Consider the following 16,527-nt stretch of genomic DNA (forward strand, 5'->3'; position numbering starts at 1 on the left):
TTCTTTTGAACTCTTTCTCAGGCATTTCCTCTAACTCTTTCTCACTGGAGGACATTTCTGATGCATTAATACTTTTAAGTGGATTTATATCGTCTTGCTTTTTAGTGTTTCTTGTGTTATAATGTATATATTTTTGCATCTTGGATTAAGTTAATGCTTGGATTTTCTAGCTAGCTGTGTATTCTTAGCTGTATCAATTGATTTGATGTAATATATTTTCAGGGTAGGACCTTAAGGTATTAGGTGTGGCTCTTAAGACTCTCAGAGTATCTACAAAGATGTTCTTAGGGGTTGAGTTTCCCTGCTATAGGAGTATTCAAGCAGGCTGAGTGGAATAAAATACTGGTAGATTCTAAAATTTAACTAAACACTGTACACATTCAATCAAAAACAGCCCCGAGTATGTATGCAAGAGTAGTTATTATAATGACCAGATCCTCTATCAACAAAGAGGTTTAGATTTCTGGTCTGTTGAGGTATCCAAGTCAGCTTGTGACCAAGTGAGACCCTTCCCTGGTGCAATCCCAGTTACCTTGGGTGATTGTGGTCTCAGTCAAGTTGCTGCCTGGGTCGTCGGGCTGCTGTTCTGATTTCTGGAGCTGGGCACTTGCTTTTCCTACGGGGCAAACTGAGCCAGAGCCACCACCGCTGCTGAAGCTGCCGCTGCCGTGTCCACCGCCGCTGCTCCCCCCGAAGCCGCTGCTGCGGGATCTGCCGCCGCTGCCGCTCCTGGGTCCGCTGCTGCTGGGGCCGCTGGTACTGGTGCTGGAGCCGCTGAAGTTTCTGCCGAACTCTGTTCATGCTTGGGTCCTGCTGTCAGCCCAAGTTGGCGTGGCCGGGTCCCGGGCCGCTGCTGTGTTTGCTGGAGCTGGGTTCAGGCAGTGGGGGAGGGGAGGGAGCCGCGGCTGCTCTGGTTGTATCGCTGTTCCACGTGTGCTTCTACCTCGCGGTCGGCTCCTCCCTCCGTTGCTCGCTGCCGCTCTCCCCTCACGTTTCCCGAGTTGCGGAGAGCGCGGTGTGAGGGGAAAATCCCGCACCTGGCTTGTCCTGCGGCTCGAGCCGAGAGTCTGGCGGCTTTCTGCCGCGCCGCGGCTGCGGCGGTTGGCCGAGCTGCCCCGGAGCCGCTGTTCCCGCCTGTGCAGGCTCTGGATGCTCTATAACTCTTCTACTTCTCCGCTGCCGCCTCAATTTCCTATACACCTCACTTTTTAGTAAAAGTGTGTATTTTGCTGAGTTTTTTTGGTCTTTTTCCCCCCTAAGCTGCTTTGGCGTGGTACCTACGCCGCCATCTTAACCGGAAGTCCAATATTTCTTGTATTTTAACTTTTTTATTTTTATTTTTCTCAATTTTTATTAACATTTTCCATGGTTATAAAAAATATCCCATGGTAATACCCCCCCCCCCCACTTTCCCCTTTGAAATTCCATTCTCCATAATATCCCCTCCCGATCTCAGTCAGTCTCTCTTTTATTTTGATGTAATGATCTTTTCCTCCTCTTATGATGGTCTTGTATAGATAATGTCAGGCACTATGAGGTCATGGTTATCCAGGCCATTTTATGTCTGGAGGGAGCATATTGTAAGGAGTCTTACCCTTCCTTTGGCTCTTACATTCTTTCTGCCACCTCTTCCGCATTAGACCCTGAGCCTTGGAAGGTGTGATCGAGATGCTACTCAGTACTCCAGTCACTTCTTTCCAGCCCTATGATACCTTCTGAGTCATCCCAAGGTCACTGCTGTCTGAAAAGAGAAGATTCATTACCCAAAGTGAGAGTAGCCTTAATATAAGGGTATAAATATTAAGAGAAATGCTTACTGGGTAGTTAGATAAGCATAGTATGTACATTTTTCCAGACGTCAGCAGATGTTACACCCCTAGGGCTCATGACTACTCATGTTTTAAGTTTTCCATATCAGGGATGTGTTCCCCCCATGCAATGGGCCTCCAGTCCAATTGGAGGGCAGTTGGTTTCCACCATGACAGATGTGCCACTATTGCACTGGTTGGCTCATTTGGGCTGGCCGGCCAGTTATAAGGCTTGCAGTGTCCACTGTTGAGTATCTTCACTGGTGGTATTTCTTTCTCCCATTGAACTACATGTAGAATGGCTTCTTCCAGCTTTCTGTCAGCTGGTCTATGTGGAGGAGGTTATCAGCACAGTTCTAGGAGGATTTCTCATTGGACTTGTAGCCCAAGTATTTGAAGTCTTTAGCCATAGGGTCTTATGATCTATTCCTGGTGGGAAACCAAAGGCTTCGGCAATGGCCTATAATGTTTTGGGGGCATCAGGGACCTCCCTGGCCAACAACTCACTGGAAGTATCACATCCCTGGCACTGAAAATTTTCTAACAACAACCTATGGCTCCTTAGTGTTCCATTGTCTGAAACTGGAGGATTCCATATGATTTACTTGCATCCTCTTAGATTTTGATTAGCCCTCCCTCCACATTTCCTTTACTCAGTCTCTTCCCCTGACTTCACTTTGGGCCTTTTCACCCCCATTAATCAATTCTTCTACTTACGTATATATAATACCAACCTATTAAGAAACTTCCTCCCATCCTTTCTCTTCCTTTTATATCTCCTTTTTAACTTACAGGCCTCTGCGACTGAGTTTTTTCCTTTTCACGTAGAAGCCCAACCATCTGTAGCTAGGATCTACATAAGAGGGAGAACGTGCGGTCCTTGGCTTTCTGGGCCTGGGTTACCTCACTTAGTATAATACTTTCCAGGTCCATCCATTTTTCTGCAAATTTCATAACTTCATTTTTCTTTACCGCTGAGTAGAACTCCATTGTATAAATGTACCACATCTTCATTATCTATTCATGTGTTGAGGGAAATCTAGGCTGGTTCCATTTCCCAGCTATTATAAATTGAGCAGCAATAAACATGGTTGAGCATGTACTTCTAAGGAAATGAGATGAGTCCTTTGGATATATGCCTAGGAGTGCTATAGCTGGGTCATATGGTAGATCAATATTTAGCTGTTTTAGGAACCTCCACACTGTTTTCCACAATGGCTGGACCAGATTGCATTCCCACCAGCAGTGTAGAAGGGTTCCTTTTATTCCACATCCCGGCCAACATTTATGATCATTTGTTTTCATGATGGTGGCCAATCTGACAGGAGTGAGATGGAATCTCAATGTAGTTTTAATCTGAATTTCCCTGATGACTAGTGATGTAGAACATTTTTTTAGATGCTTATATGCCATTCATATTTCTTCCTTTGAGAACTCTCTATTTAGCTCCATAGCCCATTTTTTGATTGGCTTGTTTGATTCCTTATTATGTAACTTTTTGAGTTCTTTGTATATCCTAGATATGAATCCTCTATCAGATATATAGCTGGCAAAGACTTTTTCCCATTCTGTAGGTTGCCTCTTTGCTTTTTTCACTGTGTCCTTTGCAGTGCAAAATCTTTGTAATTTCATGAGGTCCCAGTGATTAATCTGTGGTTTTATTGCCTGAGCAATTGGGGTTGTATTCAGAAAGTCTTTGCCAAGACCAATATGTTGAAGGGTTTCCCCTACTTTTTCCTCTAGCAGTTTCAGAGTTTCAGGTCTGATGTTAAGGTCTTTAATCCATTTGGACTTAATTCTTGTGCATGGTGAGAGAGAAGAATCTATTTTCATCCTTCTGCAGATATATATCCAGTTTTCAAAACACCATTTGCTGAAGAGGCTGTCTCTTCTCCAATGAGTATTTTTGGCATTTTTATCGAATATCAGGTGGCTATAGCTACTTGGGCTTACATCTGGGTCCTCTATTCTGTTCCACTGATCTACATGTCTGTTTTTGTGCCAGTACCATGCTGTTTTTGTTACTATGGCTCTATAGTATAGGTTAAAATCAGGTATGGTGATACCACCAGCCTCATTTTTGTTGCTCAGTATTATTTTAGATATTTGAGGTTTTTTGTGATTCCAAATGAATTTTTGGATTGTTTTTTCTATTTCCATGAAGAAAGCCTTTGGAATTTTGATAGGGATTACATTAAATGTGTAGATTGCTTTAGGTAAGATTGCCATTTTCACAATATTGATTCTTCCAATCCAGGAACAAGGGATGTTTCCCCACTTTCTAGTGTCTTCTGCAATTTCTCGCTTGAGTGTTTTAAAGTTCTCATTGTAGAGATTCTTTACTTCCTTGGTTAGGTTTATTCCAAGGTACTTTATTTTTTTTTGATGCAATTGTGAACGGGAGTGATTCTCTGATTTCATCCTCTGTGTGTTTGTTGTTAGCATATATGAAGGCTACTGATTTCTGTGTGTTTATTTTGTATCCTGCTATATGGCTGTAGGTTTTTAACAGCTCTAACAGTTTGCTAGTAGAGTCTTTAGGGTCCTTTATGTACAGAATCATGTCATCTGCAAATAATGATAACTTGATCTCTTCCTTTCCAATTTGTATCCCTTTTATGTGTGTCTCTTGCCTTATTGCTATGGTTAAGACTTCCAAAACTATATTAAATACAAGTGGGGACAGTGGACACCCTTGTCTTGTTCCTGATTTGAGTGGAAAAGCTTCCAGTTTTTCCCCATTTAGTAATATGTTGGCTGTAGGCTTGTCATAAATAGCCTTTATTATATTGAGATATGTTCCTTCTATTCACAGTCTCTGTAGGACTTTTATCATGAAGGGATGTTGGATTTTGTCAAATGCTTTCTCTGCATCCAATGAGATGATCATGTGATTTTTTGTCCTTCAACCCATTTATATAATGTATTACATTTATAGATTTGTATATGTTGAACCATCCCTGCATCTCTGGGATAAAGCCTACTTGGTCAGGGTGAATGATCTTTTTGATATATTCTTGTATTCTGTTTGCCAATATTTTGTTGAGAATTTTTGCATCTATGTTCATGAGGGAGATTTTGTCTGTAATTTTCTTTTTTTGTTCTATCTTTGCCTGGTTTTGGTATCAGGGTGATGCTGGCCTCATAGAAGGAGTTTGGTAGAATTCCTTCTTTTTCTATTTCCTGGAAAAGCTTAAGAAGCAATGGTGTTAGCTCTTCCTTAAAAGTATGGTAAAATTCAGCAGTGAATCCATCCGGACCTGGGCTGTTTTTAGTTGGGAGATTATTGATAACTGTTCGGATCTCCATGTTTGTTATGGGTCTATTTAAGTGATTAATCTCATTTTGATTTAATTTAGATAGGTCATATAGATCAAGGAAATCATCCATTTCTTTCAGATTTTCATACTTTGTGGAGTATATGCTTTTATAGTATGTCTGTATGATTTTTTGAATTTCTCTGGAATCTGTTGTGATGCTACCTTGTTCATCTCTGATTTTATTAATTTGTGTCTCTTCTCTCTTTCTTTTGGTCAGATTTGCTAAGGGTTTATCAATCTTGTTTATCCTTTCAAAGAACCAACTCTTTGTTTCATTAATTCTTTGGATTGTTCTTTTTGTTTCTATTTCATTAATTTCTGCCCTAATCTTTATTATTTCTTCCCCTCTACTGATTTTTGTTTGCCTTTTTCTTCTTTTTCCAAGGCTTTAAGGCAAAGCATTAGGTCGTTTACTTGCAACCTTTCTAATTTCTTAATATAGGCACTTAAGGCTATAAATTTACCTCTTAGAACTGCCTTCATTGTGTCCCAGAGATTTTGGTATGCTGTGTTCTCATTATCATTTGACTCTATAAATTTTTTGATTTCCTTTTTGATTTCTTCATTGACCCATTCATCATTTAGTAGTGTATTGTTTAGTTTCCATGATTTTGTGTATGCTCTATAGCCTTTCTTGCTACTGATTTGTAGTTTAATTCCATTGTGGTCAGATAGAATGCAAGGAATTATTTCAGTTTTCCTGAATTTGTTAAGATTTGCTTTGTGTCCTAATATATGGTCTATTTTAGAGAATGTTCCATGTGCTGCTGAAAAGAATGTATATTCTGCAGCCTTTGGATGAAATGTCCTGTATATATATGTTAAGTCCATTCCTTCTATGACCTCATTTAGTCCAGATGCCTCTCTGTTTATTTTTTCCGGGGATGACCTGTCAGTTGATGAGAGTGGGGTGTTAAAGTCACCCACGACCACTGTGTTTGTTGTTATCTGTGACCTTAGTTCTAATAGTGTGTGTTTGAGGATTTGGGAGCCCCCATGTTAGGTGCATATATGTTTAGGATTGTCATGTCCTCCTGTTGGAGTGTGCCCTTAATCAATATAAAGTGACCTTCGTTATCTTTCTTGACTAACGTTGGACTAAAGTCTACCCTGTCCGATATTAGGATAGCAACCCCTGCTTGTTTTCTAGGCCCATTTGCTTGAAACACCGTCTTCCAACCTTTTACCCTAAGGTACTGTCTATCCTTTGTAGATAGGTGAATTTCTTGGAGACAACAAATTGTATGATCCTGCAAATCTATGTCTTTTCGTTGTGGCATTGAGGCCGTTGATATTAAGAGATATTATTGAATGGTGTGTATTTATGTTTGCCATTTTTTTTTTTTTTTTTGTGGTTCTGGTTCTACCTGTGCTCTCTTGTGTTAACTAGTATTTGAGTATTGCTTGTTTTTTCTAGGTTCCTTATATGTGTGTTTTTCCTTTTCTTCAGCATGGAGGATTCTATCAAGTATTTTCTGTAGAGCTGGTTTTGTCTTCAAATACTCCTTTAACCTGCTTTTGTCATGGAATGTCTTTATTTCTCCATCTATTTGAATGGATAACTTTGCAGGATAAAGTAGCCTTGTTTGACAGTTGTTACCTTTCAGAACTTGGAATATGTCACTCCAAGCCCTTCTGGCTTTAAAAGTTTGTGTTGAATAATCTGCTGCAATCCTGATGGGCTTACTTTTGTAGGTAACTTGATTTTTCTCTCTAACTGCTTTCAATATTTTTTCTTTGGTTTGTGTGTTTGGAAGTTTGATTATAATATGGTGAGGAGAGGTTCTTTCCAGGTTTTGTCTGGCTGGGGTTCTAAAGGCTTCCTGTATCTGTATTGGCACCTCTTTCCCAATTTGAGGTAAATTTTCTTCTATGATTTTGTTGAAGACACCTACTATGCCTTTTGAGTGAAATTCTTCTCCTTCTACTATGCCCTGAATTCTAATATTTGATCTTTTCGTAGTGTCCTGAATATCTTGAAATTCCCACTCATACTTTTCTATAAGTTTGTCTTTCTCTTTGTTGGCCTGTATTAGATCTGCCACCTGGTCTTCTAGCTTAGATATTCTGTCCTCTCCTTCATCCATTCTACTGGTTAGATTTTCTACAGAGTTTTTTATTTCATTAACTGTGTTCTTCATTGCTAGTAATTCTGACTGGTTTTTCTTTATTATTTCTAGTTCCTTATTTATGTCTTGTATTGCCTTCTTTATTTCATGAAATTGGTGTCCTGCATCTTCTTTGATTCCTTTGATTTCCTCTTTAAGTTCCTCTTTGACTCCTTTGATTTATTCTCTGACTTCTTTGAACATATTTACAATCATTCTTTTGAAATCTTTCTCAGGCATTTCCTCTAACTTGTTCTCACTGGAGGTCATTTCTGATGCATTAATACTTTTAGGTGGGTTTATATCGTCTTGCTTTTTAGTGTTTCTTGTGTTATAATGTTTACATTTTTGTATCTTGGATTATGTTAATGCTTGGATTTTCTAGCTAGCTGGGTATTCTTAGCTGTATCAATTGATCTGATGTTATATATCTTCAGGGTAGGAGTTTAAGGTGTTAGGTGGGGCTCTTAAGACTTTCAGAGTTTCTATAAAGGTATTCCTACGGGTTGAGTTTGCCTGCTATGGGAGTATTCAAGTAGGCTGACTGGAATAAAACACCGGTAGATCCTAAAAGTTAACTAAACACTGTACCCATTCAGTCAAAAACAGCCCCAAGTATGTATTGCAGAGTAGTTATTATAACAACCAGTTCCTCTATCAACACAGAGGTTAAGATTTCTGGTCTGTTGAGGGATCTCAGTCAGCTTGTGACCAAGTGAGGCCCTTCCCTGCTGCAAACCCAGTTACCTTGGATGAGTTTGGTCTCAGTCAAGTTGCTGCCTGGGTTGTCGGGCTGCTGTTCTGATTTCTGGAGCTGGGCACTGGCTTTTCCTGCGGGGCAAACCAAGCCTGGCAACTGTGGCCCTGCAGATCAGCACCCCCGCTGCTGGAACTGCTGCTGCTTCTGGGTCTGCTGTTGTTGCCGCTCCTGGGTCTGCTGTTGCTAGGGGCCGCTGGTACCGGTTCCAGAGCTGCTGATGTTGCTGCTGAACTCTGCTCCTGTTTGGGTCCCGCTGTCGGCTCAAGTTGGTGTGGTCGGGTCCCGGGACGCTGCTCTGTTCGCTGGAGCTGGGCTCAGGCGGTGGGGGAGGGGAGGGAGCCGCAGCTGCTCTGGTTCTCTCGCTGCTGCACGTGTTCTTCTACCTCGCGTTCTGCTCCTCTGCTGCTCACTGCCACTCTCCCTTCACATTTCCTGAGTTGCGGAGAGCGCAGTGTGAGGGGAAAATCCCACACCTGGCTTTTCCTGCCGCTGGAGCCGAGTCTGGCGGCTTTCTGGTGTGCCCCGCCGCTGCGGTTGATGGAGCTGCCGGGGGCCTGTTCGGGCTCTGGATGCTCTGGATCTCTCGTACTTCTCTGCTGCCGCTTCAGTTTCCTATACACCTCACTTTTTAGTAAAAGTGTGTATTTCGCTGAGGTTTTTTGGTCTTTTTTCCCCCAGGCTGCTTTGGCGTGGTACCTATACCGCCATCTTAACCGGAAGTCATCTTTTGAGTTCTTTTTGTCACATTTCTTCCATTTTATTGAGCCGTCCTTTAAATTTTATTTTTGCCAGTTTTCCGTCATTTCCTTCAGCCATTCTTGGAGTTTTTGTTTGATTACTCTTTCTCTATTTTATTTTTATCTACCCATTTGTTCATGGCCTCATTAAGTGTCCTTAAAATGCCTATCATGTTTTTATGTTGGGTTTCTATATCTTGGGTTTCCTGCAGGCTTTCTTTGGGGGATTCCACTGTGGTACTAGGAAGTCTTGATAGGGATCCCTTTGCTTGGTGTAGTGCATTGTTTGCTTTGTGTTGGGTTTTTCCCTTCTTGAGGTTGACCCCTTGTCCCACTGAGAATGCTGCAATATATCTCTGGTATAGCCTGTGGTTGGTTAGCCTAGTCTGGCTTGATCAACATGGGTGTGGAATGGTAGTCTATTTGCTGGATTGGGTGGGATGCTTTTAAATCTGAGAAGGGTCCACCTTGTGTGTGCTGTGCCCAGGCAGGTCTGGGTGAGACCTTGAAAAGTCTGGTTTGCTCAATAACCAGGGTGGGCCCTGTTCTTCCAGTGTTGTTAGATGTTTGGAGATTTGGATGGAGCTCAGTGCCATGTCACTCCTGGTGGTTGGAGCTAGGACATGATTACCCTCTACTTCAGCCCTTCAGACTTTGCAGAATGAGTGTGGATGGTAGAATCTGTTCCAAGTTAGCCAGCTATTGCTGGCTAATGCAGGGTCATGCCTGGCAAGTACTTCCCTCTGCCTGCAAGTATTCATTCCTTTGTACCTTTGGGCTCCTCTCTGTGGGTGCTGGCTGGCAATTGCCTACCACCTGAGGGTTGCCCTGCCATCATGCTTTCCCTCTCCCTTGAAATTTCCTCCTGTTGCTGGTTAGTGATCCCATTAGTAGTAGCTATTAACTCCACTAGTGGGCTTGCTGGCTGGAAATTCCCCTCAGTTGTTTGCTGCAAATTCCTCCAGCTTCCACCACCACTGAATGTGAAGTAAGCCCCATCAATTTACCCAGTTCATGTGCTTGTTAGTTAGCCCCTTTCCCCATTGAAACCTCCTGTCAGCATTGTAGCTCCTACCAAGTGGAGGTTGAGCCCTCTTGATTGGTTCTGCTGGCACTTTCCCTAGGTTATACTTTCCAATAACAACTGTCTCTGCTGCTGAGTGGGGACTAATCCCTGAAACTTGGGCCTGCTTATAAGCTTGCCCTCTGGGACTTCCCCTAGGCTGCCCTGTTCCACCACTGCCACCACAGGGTGGGAATCAAGCTCTGAAATTGGTCTCCCTTGTGTCCTTGACTGCTGGGACTTATGGACTGCTGGCTGCAGCCACTTGGAGCTGAAACCACACTGGTTAGTTTATGAAAGCTCCTTGCTTATCTGTCTGGGACTATCCTGTATTTTTAGTTATTAAGTACATACATTCAGTTTTTTTTATAGGAAGAGTATATTGTGACGTATCTTTCCTCTTGCTACCCCCTCTTAATGTTGCATGGCTCCTATTCCACTTTAAGAAGTGCCTCTACCTGTTTGAGGTAGGGTCTTACTTTGTTCAATGTGGCTTTTACCAGGCTGGTTAGCCCTCCAGCTTCTGGCACATTTTCCTGTCTGAGCCTTCCTTCTTGTCTGTAGGTATGGCTGGGATTACAAATACCTGTACTGAGGTTCCAAACTTGGGTACCTATGTTTGTGTGGCAAACACTTTATCCATTGAGCTATCTACCTAGCCCTAAATCTTAGAAACTCTTAAACTAATAAAGGTGTTGGGTGGTTATACAAAGCTAATAGAATACTACTTGAAAAAACTTACTACCTAAAAATACTAAGGACTGTAATTCCTTCTTTTAAAAATTTTTTATTTATTTATTTGACAGCAACAGACAGAGAAAGAGGCAGATAGAGAGAAAGAATGGTCGTGCCAGGGCCTCCAGCCACTGCAAACGAACTCCAGACGCGTGCGCCCCCTTGTGCATCTGGCTAACGTGGGTCCTGGGGAGTCGAGCCTCGAACCGGGGTCCTTAGGCTTCACAGGCAAACGCTTCACCGCGAAGCCATCTCTCCAGCCCTGTAATTCCTTCTTTTCCTGTCCCCTCTATCAATCTCCATCTCTCCTTGTATCTATCTCTCATGATCTGTTGATCATTCTTTTGTTTATAATATAATTTAATATTTTTAAAATTTTTGTTTATTTTTATTTATTTATTTGAGAGCAACAGACAGAGAAAGAGGCAGAGAGAGAGAGAGGAAAGTGGGCACTCCAGGACTTCTAGCCACTGCAAAAGAACTCCAGATGCGTGCGCTCCCTTGTGCATCTGGCTAATGTGGGTCCTGGGCAATTGAGCCTTGAACCGGGGTCCTTAGGCTTCACAGGCAAGAGCTTAACCACCAAGCCATCTCTCCAGCCCTAATTTAGTATTTTAATAAGCATTTTTATAATGTTTTGAATATTAAAAGAGCACCTCTTTTATCTGGTTTCTAATTTGATATTCACTAAACTATGAATCAGACAACATGGAATCTCTTCTTTATGGATTAGAAAGCTATAAGAGAAGAAAAGTGTGCTAATGAGTTTCTGGTCTTCAAAATTAAGCAATAAGGTGGGGAACTCTAGTTCAGATCTGAGAGCAGATGTGGTAATATCCTTCTGGTCAGCTATGTATCTGTTATTAACTCCGTAAGTTCACTGTTTGTTATGTGTCAGACATTATAGTAGATGCTGCAAACTTCCACGAAACTTCTTACTGATTCATCATCAATCAGTTCTTTTCCCCTGCCCTCATGTAAAGAGTACTAAAATCTCTTCTATCTAAAAACAAATCTAAGGTCAGCCTGAGCTAGAGTAAGACCCTACCTCAATAAACCAAAAAAAAAAAAAAAAAAAAAAGATTTAAAAACAAGTCTCCACTGTCAACCACATTTACCCAACCACTGTTTTGCCTTGTTATCCTTTTGTAGTTAGCTTCTTAAACAAATATGCTAGTCGTCATCTTCTCCTCACCATTCATTGTATTTTCACCCCAGTATGTTTTGATTTCCAGAGACCCTTGAATTACAAAGTCAAGAGATATATGTAAATAAATATTTTACTTCCTTTTTTTTTGAGATAGGGTCTCACTGTAGCCCAGGCTGACCCAGAATTCACTGCTCAGTCTCAGGCTGGCCTCGAACTTGCGGCAATCCTTTTACCTTATCCTCCTGAATACTGGGATTAAAAGTGTGAGCTGCTAAGCCTGGTTCTATATCTTTTATTTTTATTTTTATTTATTTGAGAGAGGGAAAGAGAGAGAGAGGGAGAGAGAGAGAGAAGGAGAGAATATGCACACCAGGGCTTCCAGCCACTGCAAATGAACTCCAGATGCATGTGTCACCTTGTGTATCTGGCTTATGTGAGTCCTGGGGAATTGAACTGAGGTCCTTTGGCTTTGCAGGCAAGTGCCTTATCTGTTAAGCCATCTCTCCAGACCTCTATATCTTATTTTTTTTTTTTCGAGGTAGGGTCTCACTATAGGTCAGGCTGTACTAGAATTCTCAGGGTAACCTCGAACTCATGGTGATCTCCTTCTTTTGCCTCCCGTGTGCTGGGATTAAAGGCATGCATCACTACGCCTGGCTCTGTATACCTTTTTTGATCTATATATGACACTTAATATATTTTTTTAAACTTTGCAGCTAGAGACATGTAGAAGAAATATAGACAGACAGAATGGGCATGGCAGGGCCTCCAGCCATGGCAAATGAACTACAGATGCATGCACCACTTTGTGCATCTGGCTTTATGTGGGTACTGGAGAATTGAAGCTGGGTCTTCAGGCTTTGCAGGGAAGTGCCTTAACTACTGTGCCATCTCTCTAGCTCCAACAATTAATGTTTTTGACTGTTGGTTTCTGTTTGGCTTTCATAAATCCACAGTTGCACTTAAAAAAATATTTATTGGTTTGAGTGAGAAACAGAGAGGAAGAAGCAGATAGAAAGAATGGGCATGCCAAGGCCCTCAGCCATGGCAAATAAACTCCACATGCATGGGCTACATTGTGCATCTGGCTTATGTGTATACTGGGGAATTGAACCTGAGTCCTTAGGCTTTGCAGGAAATTGCCAACTGCTAAACCATCTCTCTGACCCACATTTGATATCTAGATATCATTACCTTCTTAGTGTTCTTTGTCAAAGATTCATCCATCCATCTGTTATTGTGGTGTTTTCTTCTGACTGCCCCTTGGCCATCCACTTATTCATGCAATCTTCTGAGTCTGCTTATCTACCCACCTTTCCCTGTGGCTGACAGCTTGAAAATCTATCTTTCCAGTGATGATTTCTTCTAATTTCTGAATAATATATATATTTTTTGCTGTATGGATAGTAAGGAATTGTATGGCTCACTGACACCTTAAATTTAGTCTCTCTGACTAAAAACTCACCTGGCCTGAAATCCACTCCTTCACTTATCTTCTGTATGTCAGTGACTAGTTATGGTGTCTCTGTAAGAATCATGAGTACTTCTTTTCTCTTGTTCTCCATAGCTGCAAATCTCCAAGTTCTGTTGATTCTGTGTCAAGAATTTCTCTCAGATTACCTTCCTGCTTCCTGTCTCTGTACCTGGAATTCACTTTAATTTATGTTTGGATGATAATAACCGGTTGAAAGAATATTGACAGCACAGACTAGCCATGCCAATCTTCACCACTCCACAGTGCCATCTATTTGCTGGCCACTGCTCTTTCCAAACTGTAAAATCTGACCTTGTTAGATGTGGTTCCTTCCTTTCACTAATTGTTAACTGTTGTGATTACTTTGTAGCTGCTGAATGAATGTCTGACCAGAAGCAGCTTTTGGAAGGAAAGGGTTTATTTTAGGCTTACAGAATCCAGGGGGAAGTTCTTCAGGGCAGAAGAAGCTGGCTCACTTCCATAGATCATAGCAGAGAGATAACACCAACAGTTGGCAAACATGAACAGCCAGAGCTAAAACTCCTTTGAACATACCTTAGGACTGGACTAGAAGATCTTCTCCCAGTAACTCCTCCTCCAGCAGACTATTGGAAACTCAAGTTGCAAGCTTTATATGAAATACCTCAGGCTATGGGAGATATACCTTCACTTTCAATCTATCACATTAAACATAACCATCATTAATTTGCTGTATTTCTCAGAATAAAGTGTAGGTCTTCTCTCTGCTACTTTTCTTCCCAGCACGTTCCTTAAATGAAAGCTGTGCTGAACAACTGACCCCTTCCCAAATGGGCCAAAAGTAACCCTTTTACTCAGCCTTTCTTAATGCTGTCATCTTCTGTAAGTATAGTAGGACATTAAATCCAGGAAATTAACATTAATGTAATGTTGTTAACTAGACTATGGCCTTATTTCTTACTTAGTTTCTGTTAGTGTTTACATGTAGTTGTGGGGTGTGTGTGTGTGTGTGTGTGTGTGTGTGTGTGTGTGTGAGAGAGAGAGAGAGAGAGAGAGAGAGAGAGAGAGAGACAGACAGAGAGGGAACTTATCACCACAAAGGAACTTTCTCCTTGCTACTTCTTCATTTTTTCACCTGTTATCCTGCCCCATAACTGATTCCTGGGCGATTTTCTATGTAGTTTGTTCTCTGAATGGGTCTCTCTCACTGTGAGACTGTCTCATGAATGGAATCATATAGTATATAATCTGCTGAGATTAGCTTTTGTTACTAAGAATATATACCTTTTAGATCCATCTAGGTGGTTGTAATAGTGTTCCAGTTAACTCCTCTATGTTGTGTGCACTAGCCTCTCTCTCAGTTCATCTTTTAGAGCTAAGCTCAGGTTTTTGCCTACCTTAGCTTAAGTTGGGTATTTCTCCCTCTGTGCATGTTTAATCCCTCCTTATACCTTTTTGTTTAACATATTATCTATGATTTGGTGTTTGAATCACAATCTTTCCCATAGCCTTTTAGTTCCTAGGTGGTAAAGATTTACTTGGCATATAGTAGGAGTTCAGTAACTGCATGTCTGCTAAGTTATGCATATATTATTTATATATTCTTCTTAGTAATCACATACTAACTTGGGCCATTGTTGTCACTCAGTAAATATTAAATAATGACTGACTGATTAATTTTTAGGGTACAAAGGATCCAATTTGTGCTATAACTGCATCTGATAAGACATTGATTGTGGTAAGTTTTAAGAAACACTGATTTTATAAATAAAGTTTAAGTTATAAAACCAGAGTAAAGCAATAAGTTTTGGATTTTAATATCATCTTATGGGTACCCTAAAATTTCTTTTTTTTAATGTTTTTTAAATTTTATTTTATTTACTTTTTGTTGTTGTTGTTTATTTATTTGAGAGCGACAGAGAGAGAAAAAGTGAGAGAGAGAAAGAGAGAGAACGGGCGCGCCAGGGCTTCCAGCCACTGCAAACGAACTCCAGATGCGTGTGCCCCCTTGTGCATCTGGCTAACGTGGGTCCTAGGGAACTGAGCCTCGAACCAGGGTTCTTAGGCTTCACAGGCAAGCGCTTAACTGCTAAGCCATCTCTCCAGCCCTAAAATTTCTTCTTTAATATAAGAAGTGAGAAGGTTTTAAAGTTTTTTTCATAAGTTATTAATCATTTATAAAAGTTAACTATTTATAAAAGCAGTAGAGTCGTGGCCAGTTAAGAAGAAAAAGTAGATTGAAGAGCTTGACACCAGGTTGAAAGAACCCAAACAAGTTTGACAGATGTGGGCCAGAATTCATGGAAGGAGTTAGATTTAGAGGGCCTCCTGTATGTAGCCTGATATTTTATATTGGTTCTGGCTTAGCTACCTTCATAAAATTTAGAATGAAGAGGTGATGTGTTTTCCAGCTAGTAAAATTGGGAAGTCCCTGGAAAATTTCTGCTAAATTTTTCAAATAGAATCAATGGAATAGTGTCTCTTCTTAAGCTCTGGCATTTGAAAATATTAATTTTAGAAAATGTTTAGAAAATAAACGTTTAGTACAGTAATGCTGGTGGAGTTGCATTTGAATTAAACAAGCAGAAATTTAACTATTTCCAGTTCTGGTTTCATTCTTTAGCCATTAGCTCATTTTATGTGGAGAGTTCTTAAGAGCATGGTATTCTATAGCATTTAGAGGCTCCTTTTGAGCATCATGCTGTGAAAGTAGTGCTCTTTGGTTAAAAGGGGGAGAAGGAAAGTTGGACAGTGTAGAGTTTCCACTCATTCTCCTTATAGTGGCTCAGGACACAGAAGAGTTTGAGAACCATAGATCTCTGTTGTGTTTGCTGTTTTCTATACAAACATATGATCTGTCTTACTTTTCAAAAAAAAAAATGTTTTTGCCTGTTCATTTGCAAGGAAAGAGAGAGAGAGCACTAACTGGGGAGTCAAACCCAGGGCATCAGGCTTTGCAAGCAAGTGCTGTTAACCGCTGAGCCATGTCACTAGCCCTGTCTTACTTTTTGAAGTAAAACATACTGAAGTAAATACTCAAGGAATTACTGCTTTTAGAGCATCTTTATTTCTTGCCAAAACCAAAAAGAAAAAATCAGTGCCAGAGAAAAGGCTATAGGAGAGGCCTTGACTTTCAGTAACAACTATTTTAAAACTGTGACACTCTCCTTTTCTCTCCCTCCCTCCCCCTCTCTCTATATATATACACACACACACACATACATACACACATATATAATGAAATTTAACCCAAGTGCATTGTTTTAGATTTTAATCTACCCTAAATATTAACCTAGACAATATAAGTAATCTTTGACATTTCTTCCTTGTCATATAAGAATTTGTATAATATCAAAGATCTAGGTTCCTGACTTCTTTCATGAGGAAAAATAT

At 40.8% G+C, this 16,527-nt stretch overlaps 1 protein-coding gene across 2 annotated transcripts in view; it reads left to right on the top strand.

The window, feature by feature from the left end:
* Wdr35 (WD repeat domain 35) overlaps positions 1–16,527 on the top strand; it is a 136,325-nt gene that overhangs the window by 86,919 nt on the left and 32,879 nt on the right. For both annotated transcript variants that reach the window (XM_045150728.1, XM_045150729.1), the window contains one exon: positions 14,819–14,872. In XM_045150728.1, coding sequence (XP_045006663.1) covers positions 14,819–14,872 — 54 coding nt within the window. The remainder of the gene's footprint in view (positions 1–14,818; positions 14,873–16,527) is intronic.

The sequence above is a fragment of the Jaculus jaculus genome, chromosome 5 (genome assembly GCF_020740685.1).
Source record: "Jaculus jaculus isolate mJacJac1 chromosome 5, mJacJac1.mat.Y.cur, whole genome shotgun sequence".
Lineage (NCBI taxonomy): Eukaryota > Metazoa > Chordata > Mammalia > Rodentia > Dipodidae > Jaculus > Jaculus jaculus.